The sequence below is a fragment of the Protopterus annectens genome, chromosome 14.part0, assembly GCF_019279795.1.
Source record: "Protopterus annectens isolate FY-2018-M chromosome 14.part0, PAN1.0, whole genome shotgun sequence".
NCBI classification, from domain to species: domain Eukaryota; kingdom Metazoa; phylum Chordata; order Ceratodontiformes; family Protopteridae; genus Protopterus; species Protopterus annectens.
The window spans coordinates 1,152,447,520-1,152,466,689 of record NC_056748.1 but is presented as its reverse complement, the minus strand read 5'-3'; the positions used below and the strand labels follow the sequence as shown (position 1 = coordinate 1,152,466,689).

At 46.0% G+C, this 19,170-nt stretch overlaps 1 protein-coding gene across 2 annotated transcripts in view; it reads right to left on the bottom strand.

Annotated features, from left to right (window-relative positions):
- DNA2 (DNA replication helicase/nuclease 2) overlaps positions 1–19,170 on the bottom strand; it is a 1,108,563-nt gene that overhangs the window by 251,070 nt on the left and 838,323 nt on the right. For both annotated transcript variants that reach the window (XM_044056952.1, XM_044056951.1), the window contains exon 19: positions 12,803–12,892. In XM_044056952.1, coding sequence (XP_043912887.1) covers positions 12,803–12,892 — 90 coding nt within the window. The remainder of the gene's footprint in view (positions 1–12,802; positions 12,893–19,170) is intronic.

Here is a 19,170-nt window from a genome sequence, read left to right as displayed (position 1 = left end):
CAAGGCTGGTCCCACTTGCGGAAACATTGGTTCACAACTTCCTGTTTCAGGGACCACTCCTGAGGCATGAGAATTGCCCTGCTTAATTTGTCCGCTATCACGTTGGATTTCCCCGGGATGTGCGTTGCAATCAGAAAATGTTGAGAAGATATTGCCCACTGCCATAATCTTTGAGCCTCTTGACACAGGGGGGAGGATCTGGTTCCGCCTTGTTTGTTGATGTACCACACCACGGACACATTGTCTGTCTGTATTGCATCCGACATGGTGGAAGAGAGTTCTGGAATGCTTGCAACGCCAGAAGCACCGCTCTTATCTCTAGGACATTGATGTGCAAATGGTATTCGTGTTCTTGCCAAGTCCCTTGGACAGTCTGTCCCAGATAATGCCCCCCCCCCCTATCTGGGGAGCATCCGTGGTCACTGTAGCTACAGGTTGGAGGAAAATAAATGGCTTGCCTATTGTTACCTGTGTGGACTGAAGCCACTATTGTAGGTCCTTCTTGCAAGTGTCTGTAATTAGGTATAGATTAGCACTAGGCTAACTGCCCTTGTGAGACATTTTAAGCCTAGCCAATTATCCCTTGTGAGACTCAAACCCTGCACCTTGTGTTTGTAAGGCAAACACCTTAACCATTAGGCCACCCTCCTAACCCCTGAGGATCTTGTGTGACATGGGTAACTCCTGCATGGACCACTGAGCAAATAGTAGCCACTGTAGTACTCTCAAGTGTAGACACGCAGGTGGGACTAATGTTATTTCAGTTGCCACTGAACCCAGAACCTTTAGAAGAAATTTTGCCTACACTTTTTTTTCAAGAGCAAGACTGATACTTGATGGTGCAGCATTTGTACTCTTTCATGACGCAATTTTGCTACCATGTCTTTTGTGATTAAATCTGCTCCTATGAAGGTAATATGCTGTGTAGGCAACAAGGCAGATTTTTTGAAATATATGGTAATGCCCAGTTCCGAGCATAGGTGAATGGTGGTGTCCCTTGCCTTGGTCAGTAGATGCTCAGTGGTGGTCAGGAGCCAGTCGTCTAAGTATGGAAACATCCAGAATCCTAGACGCCTCAGGTGAGCCGTGACTACTGCCATGCATTTGGTAAACACTCTGGGGGCTGTAGTGACACCAAAGGGCAGAGCTCTGAATTGGTAATGATTAGCTCCCAGCCGGAAGTGTAGACATCTTCTGGATCGCCTGTCCGTCTTTATATGGTAGTACGCATCCTGAAGATCGATGGAGCACATCCAAATGTCTCATCCCAGAAAGGGAGTATAGACTGCAGTGTCACCATCCGGAACTTTACTTTCTTAACATACTTGTTCAGTCTGCTAAGATCCAAGATGGGTCTCCAGTCCCCTGTCTTCCCTGGAACTAAAAAGAACCTTGAGTAAGTTCCGGATCCGATTTGGTCTGCAGGGACTTCTTGGACGACTCTTTCTTAGCAACCTTTGAATCTCCATGGTTGCTTGATCCCTTTGATGGGGTGGAATGTCTGAGATGGATCTCAATTGTGAGGGTGGGGTAGAAAGGGGTATGAAGCATCTCCTGGATATTATCGACTGTACCCATTTGTCTTGAGTGATGTTTAGCCAGGCTATTGGGTACAGTGATAGTCGGCCCCCGAATGCCTCCAGAGATGGACAGGCAGGCCCTCCTTTCAGGAGCGCTAGAAGAACCTGCCAGAGAATGCATCTCTGTTGCCCTGATTTTGTGGACCTCCTCTGCCGCAAGGACGGTGTCTGCTATTGTTGTTTCCCTCTCTGTCCTTGGGGGAAAATTCACCAGGTTCATAGGTAGGTATTGGCCCTAGGGCCTATATAAGCTTAGCCAAAAAATGTACCCTGGTTTTCGCCACCTAAGAAAATTATTTTCCTGTGCCCCTGTCGAGCAGAACCACAGAAGTGATCCCTGGGGTGAATTTCCCATTTCCCATCCAATCATCAAGATTTCTCTTGAAGAGTGCTAATGAGGAGCTCTGTTTGACATAGATAGGTAGTCTGTTCCAAAGTATGGGAAGTCTCTGGGACAGGAATCTATCCCTCCAGCATGTTCTGTTTATTGTGGTGACAAGGTTTAGGTCCCTAGAGAGTGTAGCTCGGAGGGATTGGGATGTCTTTAAGTGGAGCTTGTCCCATGGGTTTGACATAGCTTTGTATGTTAGGCAGATATCGCCCCTGAGTAGGCGATATGCGATGGAGTAAAGCTGTAGTTTTTTGAGACGGTCTGCGTAGGGCATCTGTTTGAGGCCAGTAATCCTCTTTGTGAGGTATTTCTGTGGTCTTTCCAGTTGTAGATGTCTTGTGAGGTACATACCAAAAGGGGCGTTGTACTCTATATAATGGGTCTAATGAGTGATGAGTAGAGGGGAACAATGTGCATCCGGCGAAGCTCTTTGGGATTTACAGAACCACATCTTCCCGCCCTTCTGGCCTTTGGCGTAAGGCCTGGAAGGGAGGCAAAAATGTACTCCCACAGCAGACAGAGTTTTGCCTTCTTGTTCGCATCTGGTCAGAGTCTTTCTAACTTTTGGCCCGAACAAGGACGAGCCGTCAAAAGGGGTGTTTATGAAAGAAGACAAATGGCCCAGCAAACTCACAAAGCTGCATCCAGGAATGCCTCCTCAGAGCTATTCCTGTGCCTGCTGCCCTACTCGCTCCCTTGGCTGTGTAAGAGATGAGCCGCACAGAGGAGTTGACTATGGAATTTAAGGCAGCAAGCTGAGAAGTCATCTTGTCTGACATCCCCGCAGCTGTAGAACCTTGGGGGGTATCTCCTAGCTCCTTTAGGAGATCCCTCTAAAGTCTGGTAAAGTGGGTTAAGTAATTCAGTGACCCAAGAGTCAAGGCTGCCGACAAGAACATTCGCCTCCCATATCTGTCCATTGTTTGAGATTCCTTATTCGGTGGATGGACAGATGAAGAAGTCTTGGCTAACTCCTTTATGGTGGCCGCCGCCACCACCATAGCATCTGCTGGAACACCCTTTGTCAAAAATTCCTGGTCTGACGGGGCAGTTATGAACTTGTTGGGCTCCTTGGAACAGGTTCCACAGATTCTGGGGAGCCCCACACCGTTTGCCTTACTACAACAAAGAGCTGATAGGCGGAGACACCCAAGAGGTGGAGGGTCAAGATCCAAATGCCTCTAGGTATACGGACTCATCCTCAGAAGGGCTAAGGGTCTTCCAGCCACCTCTCTGCTTCAAGATCTCTAGGATGTCTGAAAAGGAGACAACCTCAGAGGGTGACCTTGGGGACCCTTCTGAATCCTCTAAATCCATATTCGAAGCGACAGACTCCTCAAGGGAGTCTAGATGTTATATCTTCCAAGGGACCATTCCAGATGGATCCTCTGGTGAGGTTTTAAAAGAGAAAGACTCAACCAATGGGGTATCCTGAGGCACTGGTTCTCTATGCCTGGGGGGAGGGCTGGAACAGAGGAAGGAGCTGGCTCTTTTGGGGGAAGAGTGCCTAGATCCAAGGGTGAAGCCGCCAGGGGTGACAGCACACTCATCACCTTGAAGGCACCACGACCTGGGCCCAAGGGGGCCTCCAGCTCTGAAGAGCCCGGAGACTTCTCCTGCACCAAGGTCGATGTAGGTGCCGAGCTCACCTGCGCCGATGCCCCAAGAGGTAGAACCGGACCCAATGGGGGAGAGTCAGCCTTTCGACAGAAAATGGAACTGAAGTGGTCGGAGCAGAAGTCGGGGCTGAAAACCCAGGGGTAAGTCTCGGGCCCGACAATTCCACCACAAAGATATCCAAGCACTCTGGCTCTGAAACCGCTTGGGTCGGAGGAGGAAGAGAAGAAGGGGCAGTAGTAGGTGTCAATTCCACTTCCTTTTGGGCTGGACTGGAAAAACTCTTGGCCAGAGTCGGAGTCTGAAGCAACCTCTTAACCACCTGCTCAACGTCATCTGACAGGCTCCTGGAGGATTGGGAGGATAGGGCAGAGGACTTAACACTGCCAGCACTGATTGTAACAGAGGAGACTGAGAGACCGAGGAGATCGGCTCCAGTTGGAGACCGGCTCCATCTACAGCTCCTGGTCGGTTCCAATAAAACCTGTGTAACTGAAGGAGAAGGTTTCTTGGGCCCGAAAGCCTTCAGGTCCGAAGTCGTATTTTTAACAACCTTTTTAGCAGGCTCAGAAGCAGAAGCCAAAGAAGAAGCTCTCTTCGTAGATTTGTCAGATTTAGGGGACTGTGAAGGTTTTGAAGAGGGCTGGGTACCTTCTAATGACTCGTCAAAAGGAGCTTTAAGCAAACCCCTAGCTATCAGCTTGTTTTTATGTTCCTGCAAAACCCTTGAGCTAAAACCATGGCAGATGGAGCAGAAATCTTGTAAATGTACTGGGTCTAGGCAACAGACACAACTAGTGTGTCCATCTGTTAAAGACATCTTCTGTGTACAGGAGTCGCATTTTTTAAAGCCTGACTGCTTAACTTTTTCCCTTCCTTGGACAGAGAGAAAAAATCAGAACACACCACTGGCAAGGAAGATATGAAAATATTGCTACTAACAACTAATAAAGTATTCACTGGTAAAGTCTAATGACTACGACAAAAATAGCAATTTGAAAACTACTCTAACATTTTTTTTCCCTAACAAACACGCATTTTTAACAAACATGCAGGGAGAGAGGGGACTAGAGGAGAGGTCTCTCAAAATAATAGACAAACTCCTCTAGCCAGAGGAGACATCTCTATAAGTAAAATGATGAAACCTCTTAAGGGAAAGGAAGTAGAAAAGGGGAAACCCTCTAACTTAAATGGGCCAAAAAAGAATAAGAACAATGAACCCTCTAACTAAAAATGGGTTTGATGGGTAAAATAAAACTTTAGAGATGGAGGTTGTAGGCCTACGGACTGACAGCCAACCACTATAGAATGCAACAAGTGATAAATTCAACAACTAGCAACAACTGGAAGCTAAACACTCAAATAACTATTAATGTAACAATTCTATGTCAACAAACTTATGAAAAAGCAGAAAATAGACTGAAAAAATATTTCACTTAGCCTGAGCCTAGTGAGAAGCACCTGATCTAGTTTAAAGGCAAACGGGATCTGGGTAACTTTCTCTAGGCATCATGGGATAGGGTATAGCCTCAAGCCAGTGGAAGCTTTTGAGCTTTAGTAAAAAGGCAGAGTCAGAACCAATGCTCGGTTCCGAACCCAAACAGCAAGAATGAAGGCGAGATAGGACAACATAACATCTAGAATTTAAACAAGTGATTACAGTTGAGATCTAAGCCCCAATGTAGCAGAGCAGAAAACCATTCTGCCCATCTTGTGCAATGCTTCTGACTACTCATCAAGAAATATGGAGGTCTCTGATCTATGCTCGAATCAAGAGATCAATCAAAAGTCAGCATTCTGATGTCTGGTTAGGATATCTTGCCTTTCGAATGAAGGCTTGCACAGGATATCTGCCTTCTCAGGAGTATACAGGACAAAGAATTCAGGTGCTTCTAGACTGTAAAAATATCTTACATGAACCCATGCTCCACAGGGTGGTTGACTCAAGACTCCTCCATGTACTTCCCTGATTCTCAATAAGATGTTTATGGGGTGGAGTGAATGGGGTCACGGGTCAATCCAAGATTGGCATCAATAGCCAGAGGGTTTCTCCAAAGTCGACAGGGCATTTCTGCAAGGAGATATGAGATGAATGAAGCAACAAATGGCTTCAGAATCCCTTTCTAAAAGCTCAACAAGGTTCAACGTGCATGATCTGCCTTTTTCAAAGCCAAATTGGTGGGGATCCAGAGATTTAAGCTCACTTATTAGTGTCTCAGAAAGATGGGCCTCTGGATCTTTTGACTCTCCCCTCCAAAGGCACTAAAGTTGAAGAACAGCCACTCCTTACATCAGAACTGGTCTTGACAGGGTCAGGCATGGACAATGCACATGGGGTCAACTGTGATATGAGCAGACAAATAGCCAATGGCATGCAAAGACTCGAGTGATGGTGAACAGTGAGTACCAGCAAACAGACTGTGTGATGTCAAGGACCTGATCTTCAAAGGCTTGGAGTACAAGGCCACAGCACATCCTACTCACTCTGGTCATCAAACCCTGAGGGACATAAGGGGAGCCCTGGGGAAAGGAAAGTACAGTTGTGTACACTTACCATAAATGTAGATGTTTAAGTGTATTCATTGTTGCAGTCATCACATTTGGGTTATCTGCCTGCAGGTAGCCCTCAGCCGGCTTGAATACTAGAGTATTCAGATTTCTGCGTTGATGCTGTCGCTTCCATGACGTCAGGTCGTCAGGGGTATAACACATGCAGCAGACGCCATTACGTCAGTTTTTCTTGCCCCAGATGTCAGGTGCCACCACAATAGGAAGCAATTAAATGGTATGGTAAACCCCCATCAAAAAGCAAATACACAAGAAAAAATAAATATGCCAACAAGGAGGAAAGGTAGAGCTAAGAGAAGTCAGAGGGAGCTGGAGGGATGGTAACCAGGACTGAAACAGTGAATACACTCGAACATCTACATTTATGGCAAGTGTACGCAACTGTACTATGTTCTTCATGTTTCACTGTTGCAGTCATCACATTTGGGTTGATTCCCAAAGCTAAAGAAAGGAGGAGGAAGTTAAAGAACATTAGGGCCAGCTATTAAGACCTGCAAGACTGCAGTGGCAAATCCAGCTCTGGATTTAGAAAAGATAGGCATGTGGTAATGCTTGGTGAAGGTATGTACAGAGCTCCAGGTGGCAGCTTCTAGGATGTCCCTGGTAGGGATTCCTCTGAGAAATGCTGCAGAGGTAGATGCAGCCCTGGTGGAATGTGATCTTATCCCCTGTAGGTTTTCCATGGTGCTTGAAGCAGAAATGAATGCAATGGGCTATCCATTTGAAAATGGTTTGCTTTGAAATGGGCCTCCCCTCTGCCCCTGCATCAAAGCTAACTAGCAGCTGTTCAGATTTTCTGATAGGCTTAGTCCTGTCCAAATAGAATATAAGTTGTCTGTGCACGTCTAGAGAGTGCAGTATTCGTTCCCCTTTGTTTTGTGGATTAGGGAAAACAGTAGGCAAATGAATGGACTGATTTAGGGTCACAGCAGACACCACCTTGGGCATAAAGAAGGATTAGTCCTGAGGAAAACCCTGTCTGCATGGAAGATAATGAAGGGTTCCACTGCCATGAGGGCCTGTAATTCAGACACTCTTCTTGCTGAAGTGACGGCTAGAAGGAAGGCTGTTTTCCAAGAAAGGAATTTCAACTCTGCTGTAGCAGCTGGCTCAAAGGGGGGAAGAGTGAGCCTTTCCAATACAAAGTTAAGGTTCCAGGCTGGAGTGGGAGCTCTCCTGGGGGGTATTAAACTTTTGGCCCCTCTAAGGAATTGCTTTAGCAAGGGGTGAGAAAAGAGGGGTGGCTCAGTATTATAATGTGCTGAAATGGCAGAGGCATGAATTTTAATTGATGAGAAGGATAGGCCCTTGTGGAGCATTTCTGTTAAGTACTGTAGAATATGAGGTAAGCTGGGCACCATTGTGCCCATCCGAGCCTGGCTTCAGGAGCAGTATCTTTTCTACTTTTCAGAATAGGATTTTCTAGTACTAGGCCTCCTTGTCTCCAGAATGACATCCAGTACCTGCTTACTGAGGGATGCTAGAGGAGAGCTCAAGGAATTAGCCAGGCTGCAAGGTTCAGGGTTTGAATCTGAGGGTGCAGAATCTGGCCCACCTGCTGAGACAGCAGGGAAGGGGTCTGAGGCAGGTGCCATGGTTGTAGCAGTGTCATACTGCACAGGAGGGGGTACACCAGTGCTGGCGTGGCCAGTCTGGTGCAATCAGTATTGTCCTTGGCTTGTCCTGTTTGATCTTTAGAAGAACCTCCGAGAGGAGAGGCAGAGGGGGAAAGGCATAAACCAAGAGGCTTTCCCAGGTAAAGGACAGGGCATCCACATTTCAAGCTTGACTGTGGGGAGTTCTTGTTCAGAATTTGTTCAATTGGGTAGTTCTGAGGGGAGGCAAACAGGTCTACCTCTGGGGTCCCCCATTTGTTCCTCAAGAGGTTGAATATTTTGGGTTCTAGTTTCCATTCATATGGGTCCATGAGATTTCTGCTTAAGTCGTCTGCTAGCCAATTTAGTTTGCCTGGCAGGAATTGTGCTTGTAGGTGTACTTGGCAGCTCAAGGCTGTGTTCCACAGAGCCATGGCTAGTCTGCAGACAGGGTATGAGTGGGTTCCCCCCTGCTTATGTACCACATAACTGTGGTGTTGTCTGTCTTTACCAATAGTTGTCCTGGAAGAATATGGTCTTTGAAGGCTGACAGCTAACATTTCTTTTTGATTGATATGCAGGTGCATCTGTCTCGGGTTCCATTTGTCCTGAATGCCCTGCCCTGCCATGTGAGCCCCCCCATGCACAGTCTGATGCATCTGTTGTTAGGGTTTGGGCGGCAGGGAGTAGAGTGAAAGGGAGTCCCTTGTTGTGGTAGCAGGCCTCTGCCCACCAGAGGAACTGTCTTTATACAAGGAATGATAGAAATCATTGTTTTCAGGTCCTGAGAAAGTTGACACCATAGGCTTTTTAGATACCATTGGAGTTTCCTCATACACAGTCTTGCATATGGAATTAGTAGAATGCAAGAGGCCGTGAACCCCAGAGCTTGCAGTATTTTCCTTGCAGATAGCTGGGGTTTTGTGGCCAATAGTTTGAAGTAGGTTGTCAAATTAACTTGTTTCTCCGGAGTGAGGAATGCCATCTGGGAAGTTGTGTTCAAGCTTGCTCCCAGGAATACAATCTGTTGGCAGGGTACTAGGTGAGATTTCTTTTCGTTGATGGTGTACCCCAGTGAGGTTAGAAGTTTCTTTATGAATGCCAGGTGTTGCAATAGCAAGTCCTGGCTTTTTGTCTGAATCAGACAATCGTCCAAGTATGGGTAAATTTGAATATTTCTCTGCCTGCAAAATGCAATGGCTGGAGCTAGACACTTTGTGTACACCCTGGGCGCAGCAGATAAGCCAAAGGGAAATGCAGAGAACTGAAAGTGCATGGAGCCCGCCCTGAAATGTAGGTATTGTCTGCAGGATCCTCTTATTGGGATGTGCAGGTAAGCTTCCTTTAAGTCTAGCGTTGCCAGCCAGGCATCCTTGGCTAGCATAGGAAGAAGCTGTTGAAGAGTTAGCATTCTGAATTTTGGAACCACCAGAAAGGTGTTGAGAATAGAGAGGTCCAGGATAGGACGCCAGGAGTTGTCTTTTCTGTGTACCAGAAAAAGTCTTGAATAAAAACCTTGTCCCCTTTGTTCTGCTGGGACAGGCTGAATAGCCCCGATACTGAGAACAGAGAGAACCTGCTGTTGGGCATTCGCCCATTGATTTGGGGTTAGGTCTGGTCAACCATTTGGGGTTGGTAGTGTGTGTAAGTGGAATCTGTATCCTTGGGAAACTATGTTCAAAACCCATTTGTCCTGGGTAATGAGTTCCCAGTTTTTTGCATGCAGGGCGAGCTTTTCTCCTAAGGAAGCAGGTAGATGAGCAGGGCTTGGAAGGTTTAAGGTTAAGTCATTGTGCCAATTTTCTGTGTGGGGGGGGGTGGCTTACTACTCCCTGCTTTGGAAGTGGGAGCCCCCCACTGCTTAGATCTGTGTGTAATCTGAGACTGTAGCCTAGGTGGTCTGCTGTTACTGGGTTTGGACTGGGAAGGCCTGGAAGGGACTGGAAAGGACCAGTTCTTTGAAGGCCAATGCCTACTGAATCTGGGAGGCTGTACTTGTAAGGAAATCTTTAACAGTTTGCATAGATTTAGCTTTTTCCTGAATCCTTTTGAGGACGACTTCTGCTTTATTGCCAAAAAGGCGGTCTTGGTTTAAGGGAGCATCCAGTAATTTAGCTTTAACATGATTTGGCAAGTTTTGTTCCTTAAGCCAAGGATGCCTTCTAAGTACAGACCCAGTGACAGCAGCCCTGCAAGATGCTTCTAAAGCATCAAAGCCACATTGCAAAGTATGTTTACCAACTTGTTCTGCACAATGCATTACATCTTGCAATTCTTTGTGTTCAGCACAGTCAGGAATCAACATCATTTTCTGTTTAAGTAGTCCCATATTATGCTGCTGGTACTTAACATATGAAACTGGCAATTTAAAGCCCTAATGGCGAAAGTAGCATAAGTGTATACCTTCTTACCCCATCTAGAATCTCTATCAGAAGGGGTAGGATTTTTGGCAGCAGTAGCTTTAATGCCTTTTGGTCCTTGGAAAATGGTCTCTGGATCCGCAGAAGGATTCTTGAAGAGGAACTTGTGAGAGTCAGCTACTCTGTAGCACCAGTCAGGTTTTCTGGGAGGTGGAGGTAAAGTGTCTGGGGTAAGGCTAGATTCCAAGAAAGCATTATCTACAATGTCCAGAACAGGAGGAATAGCTAAAGGCCTGTACTGAGGTGGGAGTAAGAAATCCCCAAGTCTCTTTTTGGACTCAGAGTAATCCTGGCTTTCTCAGTGAAAATGCTCCCTAAGAGTATGCAGGGTTACACCGAAAGAAAAATCTTCTGGAGGGGAAGCAAAGGGAATGGAATCCTCTGCATCAGAATCCTCATAAGTAGACAAGGGCAAATCCTGGTAATCAGAAGGAGCAGAAATATCAGATTCCTGATCAGAAGAATCAGAAAGAAAATCAGTTCTAGGTCTCTTAGAGGGGGAAAGCTGGCTTCCCCTAATTAAGGTAATGAGGTCTTCAGCTATTCTAAACATTTGTTTTTGAGGCATATGGGCCTGAGCCTGCAATTTGGTCATCAGTTTTCTAGGCGTAGTGCGAGTTTTTGGCCTGGATGGAAATGATGATGTCAGTTTAATATGAGTTTCTGTAGGCCTGAATACACCCTCAGAAGCCGGTGCCTGCACAGCAACTCCGGACCCATCCAAGGTATAGACATCCGCAGGTTCCATAGTCGAAGAAGCATCTCCCGGCATACTGGACTCGGAATTGGTCTCAGTAGAGGCCTGCGAATCTGAAGTAGCAGGTATCAGGGGCTGCGAAAGCACCTCACTGAGTACCGGCGGACTGGCGACAAGCTTTACGGAAGCGTCGTTGGCAGTTTTGGACCAATGCAGTCTGCTTCTGTCTTTTTCATTATGTTTTTTCAGAAGATCAGTAGTCGGATGGCTTAACGAAGCCATTTCGGAGTACACAGATCGAGTACGAAAGTAATTGGCTGCAAAAATAGCCCAAAGACAAATAATTCGGGCATTGAACAAGGCACAAAACCGACAGTGAGGGACGTCATGGTCTGGGCCTAAACAGGGGATGCAGTAAGAATGAAAATCTCTAGGAGGTATTTGCTTTCCACAGGTACGATAATTGTTAACTTTTATTGACATAGGTTAGAGCAAGAAAAAGGATCCCCGATGGGGTACTTATCTTTTTTGAAGACTTTGGTTCTGAAACTCGAAAATGAAAATTTCAGGAGTCGGCCGACCGGCACTTGCGAACTGCTTCGGGCACTGCACGGCAAGAAAGACTGATGTAATGGCGTCGGCTGCATGTTTTATACCCCTGACGACCTGACGTCATGGAAGAAGCATCGGCATCTGACGCAGAAATGCAAAGACTTTGGTATTCAGGCTGGCTGAGGACTACCTGCAGGCAGATAACCAAATGTGATGACTACAACAGTGAAACATGAAGAACATCCTATCATTCTGAGTGCAACCACTGACATTCAGCAGGGGGAATTAAGGGACCACTCTGTGAGACCAGAACAGTTGTCGGGGACTGGAGGAGTATCCTTATACTCTGGTGGTTGCTGGAGTTGCACTTTCCCACATACATTGTCTGCCAAGGGAGATTATGGCTGCAGGGTCAACTGTTCAGCAATCAAGAGCAACTTTACTACACATGGGGACATGGATGCCATCATAAGTACAAACGTATTTTCCAGAGGGTGTTAACAATGTCTGCTGCAAATCATCTCTGCTGTCTTATAATCTTTCAGTGCCAACACAGAACGACAGAAAGGACCCTCCTACTAATGCTGGAGGTGGAAGCGTTCATCCTCTGCCATTTTATGAAATGTCAGGTAGGACAACAGTTTCTCAGTCTTGTGTCTTTGGGTGGCCAGAACGGAACACTGGTACTTATGGCAGTAAACCATGTCTGACATGCAGTACAGGCAAGTTGATGCGCATATCTTGGCTCAATCCTCCAGTCACATGAGAATCTGAATGTCTTATGTTTCTTAAGCATTTGTCACAGGAAATTTACAATAATGAATACCAAGATCAGGAGACAAAATGAGCATATGGTAGAAAAGAACACGCAGGAGCAAAGGCTAGGCATGCTCTCCCAGTATGATCTGTGATGTTCACAGCATGGTTTATTTAAGGGTTTGGAAACCCCTAAGCATGGGAACTCCAAAAGAGAACAGATGAACTGAAGACAGGAGGACAGGATATCCTCTCAAGCAAAAACACACTGAGGAGGGCTTGGTGACATTAGATCACTTCATCTGTTCAAATACAAATCTACCAGCTAGTCTCCAAAACATCAGTAGCTCAGTCAACCACTTCTTTCACTGTTCTTTCAAATATTTACCTTATCACTCTAATGAAAAAGACCTTCACCAAGTAAAATAGCAGAGTGCTCAAGGCAGCAACAGGAAATCAGACAAACACTCATAGAGGAGGAAGAGGAACAAAGCAGACTACAAAACAGTCAGTAAACTGCAAAGGAGACCTAGGAAAACGTAAGATAATGGCAAGAACCAAAGCAGTACAACAGGGAAAATGCATGCATTTTGGTAAAACCACATTATTTACATAAATTACCATACCTTTACAAGTGCTGATGTTACACAATGTACCAACTCAGCCTCAGCAACATTGCTTAAACCACCCTTCTCAGAAGTTTCTGGTGCAGGAACCTGCAGAGAAATGGAAACCATTTAATACTGCAAATAACTTTCTGATCATCACAGATGAGTACCAAATGTACAGTAATTCCATGCTGTCTACTTCAGAAACGTCTCTTAAACCATACTCAACAGTATGCATTTGCTTTGGTATTAAACAGTCTATTCTGACATCACAGAAACAGGAAACAGAATGTTATGTTTTGCTTTGCATTATTTGGTCCAAGTACTGTTTACTTGTCCATCAGCTGCTGGATTTTTCTTATCAGGCCTGCTATGTCACCTGAATGTTTTTAAACCAAAAACACACATTCCTGAACAATTCAATAAATTAACTGTCTACCCCCACAAGGCACAACTGCCTTTTGCAGGGGTGACATGGGAGCACATTGTATGGTTAAATGTCTTGTTCAATGGCACAAATGTATTCCAGTAGAGATGGAGTGAATCAAACCCAGGAGAACAGAATGAAGCTCAATAGTAACTCACAGGCCTAATCTTCTTTATTACATTGCTACAGGCTTATTCTGAAAATGACAACAACAAAGCCAATAAATAATCTAATTAAAGCTTAATTTTTTAAATAAAACTACATGATTAGTTTTCATTTCTCAGACGAAATGACAAATGTCTTCAACATATCTATTTATCTGTAAGTGAACCCTCCTCTGTGATTATGACTGGGATAGCCCTCTTTCCTCTGACTGGTTTGACTATTTTGTCTGAACCATGCATACTCTCTGCTAAGATTAGGCCAAATCATATGCTACACAAGGACACTGCTACCTAGGTCCTGCATCTGCCAATTTGGCCACAGCTACTGAGTGAACACAGGCCTGCCACATCATGATAAACAATGAAGAAAATCTATGATGAACAAGGATATACATACATGCCCAAGTTACAGGAACAGTAGCAGCTACATGGAAAAGCTATCTAGACATCGGCTAATAAAGGGAGGGTAATTAGAATAAGAGGTGGAAAGAATAGTTGTGTAAAATCTTACCATAACCATAGATGTCCTCCTCTTCCATGTTGCAGTATTCTTATGGTGTGGGATTTTCCGTCTCAGGCGATCTGACATTGTCTCCTATACAAAAGCTTTTGCCTGGCTGTTGTAGGTGTGTGGGACGTCACACGTAGAGCCATAAACTGGGGACCAAAAATGTGACTTCGGCATGCACAGACCTCAGAACTTGAAGCCCAGAGGTGTGGCCTGTCAGGAGAAAGTACAGTTTTGTACCTACCATAAATGTAGATGTTTGAGTGTATACCCTGCTGCAGTCATCACACTTGGGTTATCCTGCCGTCAGGCGGTCTCGCAGTTGGCCTGAATTCCAAAGTCTTAGTCCGGCGTCGGTTGCTGTCGCTTCTTCCCTGACGTCAGAGCACCAGGGGTATATCAGAGGCATACAACGCCATTTTCTTCAGTTTTTCTTGCCCCAGATGTCAGGTGCCCCTAATAGGTAGGCAAAAAAAAAAAAAAAAAATATATATATATATATATATATATATATATATATATATATATATACACACATACATACATACACACACACATATAGTTATATGAAAAAAATGAAACAAAACCCTTAGGCGCAAGCAAATACACCACAGAGGTAGTAAAGAATAGAGTGGAAGAGATAAGTTCAGCTAGTCCAGAGGGGATGGAGGGAGGGTAACCTGGACTGCAGCAAGGTATACACTCGAACATCTACATTTATGGTAGGTACAAAACTGTACTATGTTCATCATGGTACCCTGCTGCAGTCATCACATTTGGGTAGAATACCAAAGCTAAGGATGGGAGGTGGAGTCAAACAGGGTTAGAGGAGGCTAGAAGGCCCTGCAAAACTGCAGTGACGAAGCCAGCTCTAGTCTTAGAGTAAAGTGGTAAGTGGTAATGTTTAGTGAAGGTGTGTACTGAACTCCAAGTTGCAGCTTCCAGAATATCCTTGGTTGGCACCCCCCTGAGGAAGGCTGTAGATGTAGCTGCTGCCCTGGTAGAGTGGGGCCTTATGGTAGCAGGAACTGATTTTCCATGGTGGGTGTAGCAAAAACATATGCAATGTCTTAAGCTTAGCATAAGATTTTATGGTGAGGGTAGTCGGTCTGAAGACACCTTCAGAAACCGAAGGTGTTTCTACATCACCGGTTTCCCCTACTGCAATGTCGTCGGTAGGGCCTAAGGAAAAAGGCTGTGTCGGCCTAGAACTCTCTGCTAGGGGATCCGAAGCGGCCTGGGGATCCAATTCAGCGGTAGCCAGGCCGCGAGGCCTCACTGAAAACCGGAGAACCGGCGACCGGCGCAGCCGAGGCCTCGGAGTCTGGCTTGGATCTAGGCTGCCTATCTTTATCCTTGCGTTTTTTATGCACGCCGGTAGTCGGTTGCTCCGACGGCATAGTGTAATTAAATTTTCTACTGAAGTAGTGTCGTGCGAAATCAAAGCGTCGCTTTATAGTTCGCTTATTGAACCTAGCACAAAAATGACAACCAGTGACGTCATGGTCTGGGCCTAGGCAAGGTATACAAAAAGAATGAAAGTCCTTATGAGATAATTTGCTTCCCACAAGAAATGCAATTGTTAACTTTTTCTGACATCGGACTGAGGAAAGAAAAGGTTCCCCAACGGGGTACTTAGCTTTGAAGACTTCGGACTGAAACTCTATTCGAAAATCTCAGGTGTCGGCCGACCAGCACTTGCGAACTGCTTCTGCTTTGGGCACCATGCAAGAAAGACTGAAGAAAATGGCGTCGGATGCCTCTGATATACCCCTGGCGCTCTGACGTCAGGGAAGAAGCAAAAGCAACCGACGCCGGACCAAAACTTTGGAATTCGGGCCGACTGCGGGTCCGCCTGATGGCAGGATAACCCAAGTGTGATGACTGCAGCAGGGTACCACGATGAACATCAAGATGCCAACAAAAGTAGCAAATGCCACTGTAAGGCTGGACAGATAAGCCTTAGGTGGTGGAAGCACTGGCCAGAGGGCAGACCCTGTAGTAAGAAAAGGGGGGTATGGAGGGTGGGAAGGAATACTACAACATGGAAGAGAAGGACATAGTACAGTTGTGTACACTTACCATAAATGTAGATGTTCGAGTGTATTCACTGTTGCAGTCATCACAATTGGTTAGCCCTCAGTCGGCCTGAATACCAGACACTTAGTATTTCTGCGTCGGATGCTGTCGCTCCAGGACTAATGTTAGGTCATCAGGGTTATAACAACAGGCAGTAGATGCCATTACATCAGTTTTTCTTGCCCCAAATGTCAGGAGCCCCCCAAATAGGGAGCTAGGTTATGGTTGGGAAAACACCAACAGTAAAATGTAAATACCAAAACCAATACTTCTGAAAGGGGTGAGTAAAAGCCATAGAGAGGAGAGAAAGAGAAACCAGGACTGCAACAGTGAATACACTCGAACATCTACATTTATGGTAAGTGTACACAACTGTACTATGCTCTTCGTGTTTCACTGTTGCAGTCATCACACTTGGGTGGATTCCCAAAGCTGAAGAAGGGTGGAGGCAGTCAAGAAGAGTTAGGGCTGGCTAGTATGCCTTGCAGGGCTGCTGTTGCAAAACCAGCAGGTGATAATGCTTGGTGAAGGTATGTACTGAACTCCAGGTAGCAGCGACTCCCCTGAGAAATGCTGTAGAGGTAGATGTTGCCCTAGTGGAATGTGTTCTGACCCCCTGAGGGGTTGGTTTCCCATGGTGCTTGTAGCAGAAACGGATGCAGTGTGCTAGCCATTTGGAAATTGTTTGTTCTGAAATGGCCTCACCCTCTACCCCTGTTGCAAAGCTGACTAGTAACTGGTCAGATTTTCTGAAGGGCTTAGTCCTATCAAGGTAGAATCTGAGCTGTCTTTGCACGTCCAAGGAGTGCAGGATCCTTTCCCCTTTATTTTGAGGATTAGGGAAGAAAGTTGGCAAATGGATAGATTGGTTGAGAGCCACACTGGACACCACTTTAGGCATGAAGGAAGGGTTAGTCCTGAGGGAAACCCTGTCAGCATGGAAAATAATGAAGGGTTTCACAGCCATAAGTGCTTGTAACTCAGACACTCTTCTAGCTGAAGTGATGGCCAGAAGCAAGGCTGTTTTCCAAGAGAGGAATTTTAAGTCTGCTGATGCAGCAGGTTTCAAAGGGGGGTGGGGGTGGGTGTGAGCTTTTCTAGTACAAAGTTAAGGTCCCAAGCAGGGGTGGGTGCTCTCTCCTTGGTGGCCTTAAGTTGTTTGCCCCTCTCAGGAACTGTTTGATAAGAGGGTGCGAGAAGAGAGGTGACTCAGTGTAATGAGCCGAAATGGCTGAGGCATGTATCTTAATGGAGGACAGGCCTTTGTGGAGTAGATCTGCTAAGTAATCCAGGATTAGAGGCAGGGAGGGCAGAGTTGTATCCTCTCCTTTAGATAGAATCTAGGAGCAGAACCTTTTCCACCTCTCAGCATGGGATTTTCTTGTACTGGGTCTTCTGGCTTCAAGAATGACATCCAGCACCTGCTTGCTTAGGGCTGCTGGGGGAGAATTCAAGGAATAAGCCAGGCTGCAAGATTTAGGGTTTGCAGCTGTGGATGCAAAATCTGTCCCTCCTGCTGAGAGAGCATGGTTGGGTTCTGGTGTAAGTGCCAGGGTGGCACCATTGACAGGCTGCACAGGAGTGGGTACCAGTGCTGGCGTGGCCAGTCTGGGGCAATCAGAACTGTCCTTGGTCTGTCCTGTCTATCTTGAGTAATACTCTTGAAAGAAGGGGCAGAGGGGGAAAGGCATAGACGGAGAGATTTATGCACTGAAAAGATAGGGCATCCACTTTCCAGGTCCTGCTGTGAGGATCCCTGGTGCAGAACTTGCTGAGCTGGTGGTTGTAGGAGGAGGCAAAGAGATCCACGTCTGGGTTCCCCCATTTCTGAATCAGAAGGTTGAAGGTGCTGGGCTCCAATTACTGTGTGGGTCTAGGAGATTTTTGCTTATGTCATCTGCCAATGAGTTTTGTTTGCCTGGCAGGAATTGAGCTTGCAGATGGACTTGCATGTCCAAGGCCGTGTGCCACAGGGCAATGGCTAACCTGCAGAGTGGGTAGGAGTGGGTTCCCCCCTGCTTGTTGATGTACCACATAACTGTGGTGTTGTCTGTTTTTATTAGCAGTTATCCTTGAAAGAGCAGGGATCTGAAACCTGTCAGGGCATTCTGCACAGCTAGCATCTCTTTTTGGTTGATGTGCAGATGAATTTGACTTGGGCTCCCGTGGCCCTGAAAGCATTTGCCGTCTATGTGTGCTCCCCAGGCATAGTCTGTTGCATCTGTGGTTAGGGTCTGGGAGGTGTGGGGTTGTGAAAAGGGCAGTCCCTTGTTGTGGTAGCATGCTTCTACCCACCAAAGGAACTCTGTCCTTACACAGGGTATGATAAGAATGACTGTTTCCAGGTCCTGCGAATGTTGGCACCAAAGACTTTTTAAGTACCATTGAAGTTTCCTCATATGCAGTCTTGCATATGGAATTAGCAGTATACATGAGGCCATGAACCCTAGGGCCTGCAGTATTTTTCTTGCGGATAACTGGGCGCTGGTGGCCATTTGTTTGAAGTAGGTTGTCAGATAGACTTGTTTTTCTGAAGTGAGGGATGCCATCTGGGATGTTGTGTCCAAGCTTGCTCCCAGGAATACAATCTTTTGACTGGGTACCAGTTTTGATTTCTTTTCGTTGATGGTGTACCCCAAGGAAGTGAGAAGGTGTTTCACAAATATCAGGTGCTGCAACAGCAATTCCTGACTGTTCGCCTGAATCAGACAGTCGTCCAAATACGGGAAATTTTGGATATTTCTCTGCCTGCAGTATGCAATGGCTGGAGCCAGGCATTTTGTGAAAACTCTGGGCGCAGTAGATAAGCCAAAGGGAAGTGCAGAGAACAGATAATGCATAGATCCTGCCCTGAAACGTAGATACTTCCTGTATGACTCCCTTATGGGGATGTGCAGATAGGCTTCATTTAAGTCTAGGGTGACTAACCAGGCATCCTTGACTAGCATAGGAAGAAGCTGTTGCAGGGTAAGCATCTTGAATTTTGGTACCACCAGGAAGGTGTTGAGAATTGAAAGATCCAGGATTGGACACCAAAAGTCCTCTTTCCTGGGTACCAAGAAGAGTCTGGAGTAGAATCCTTCACCCCTCTGTTCTACAGGTTCATAGGTTCATAGGTTAGTACTAGGCTATTTGCCCTTGCAAGTCATTTTAAGCCTAGCCAATTATCCCTTGTGAGACTAGAACCCCGCACCTTGTGCTTGTAAGG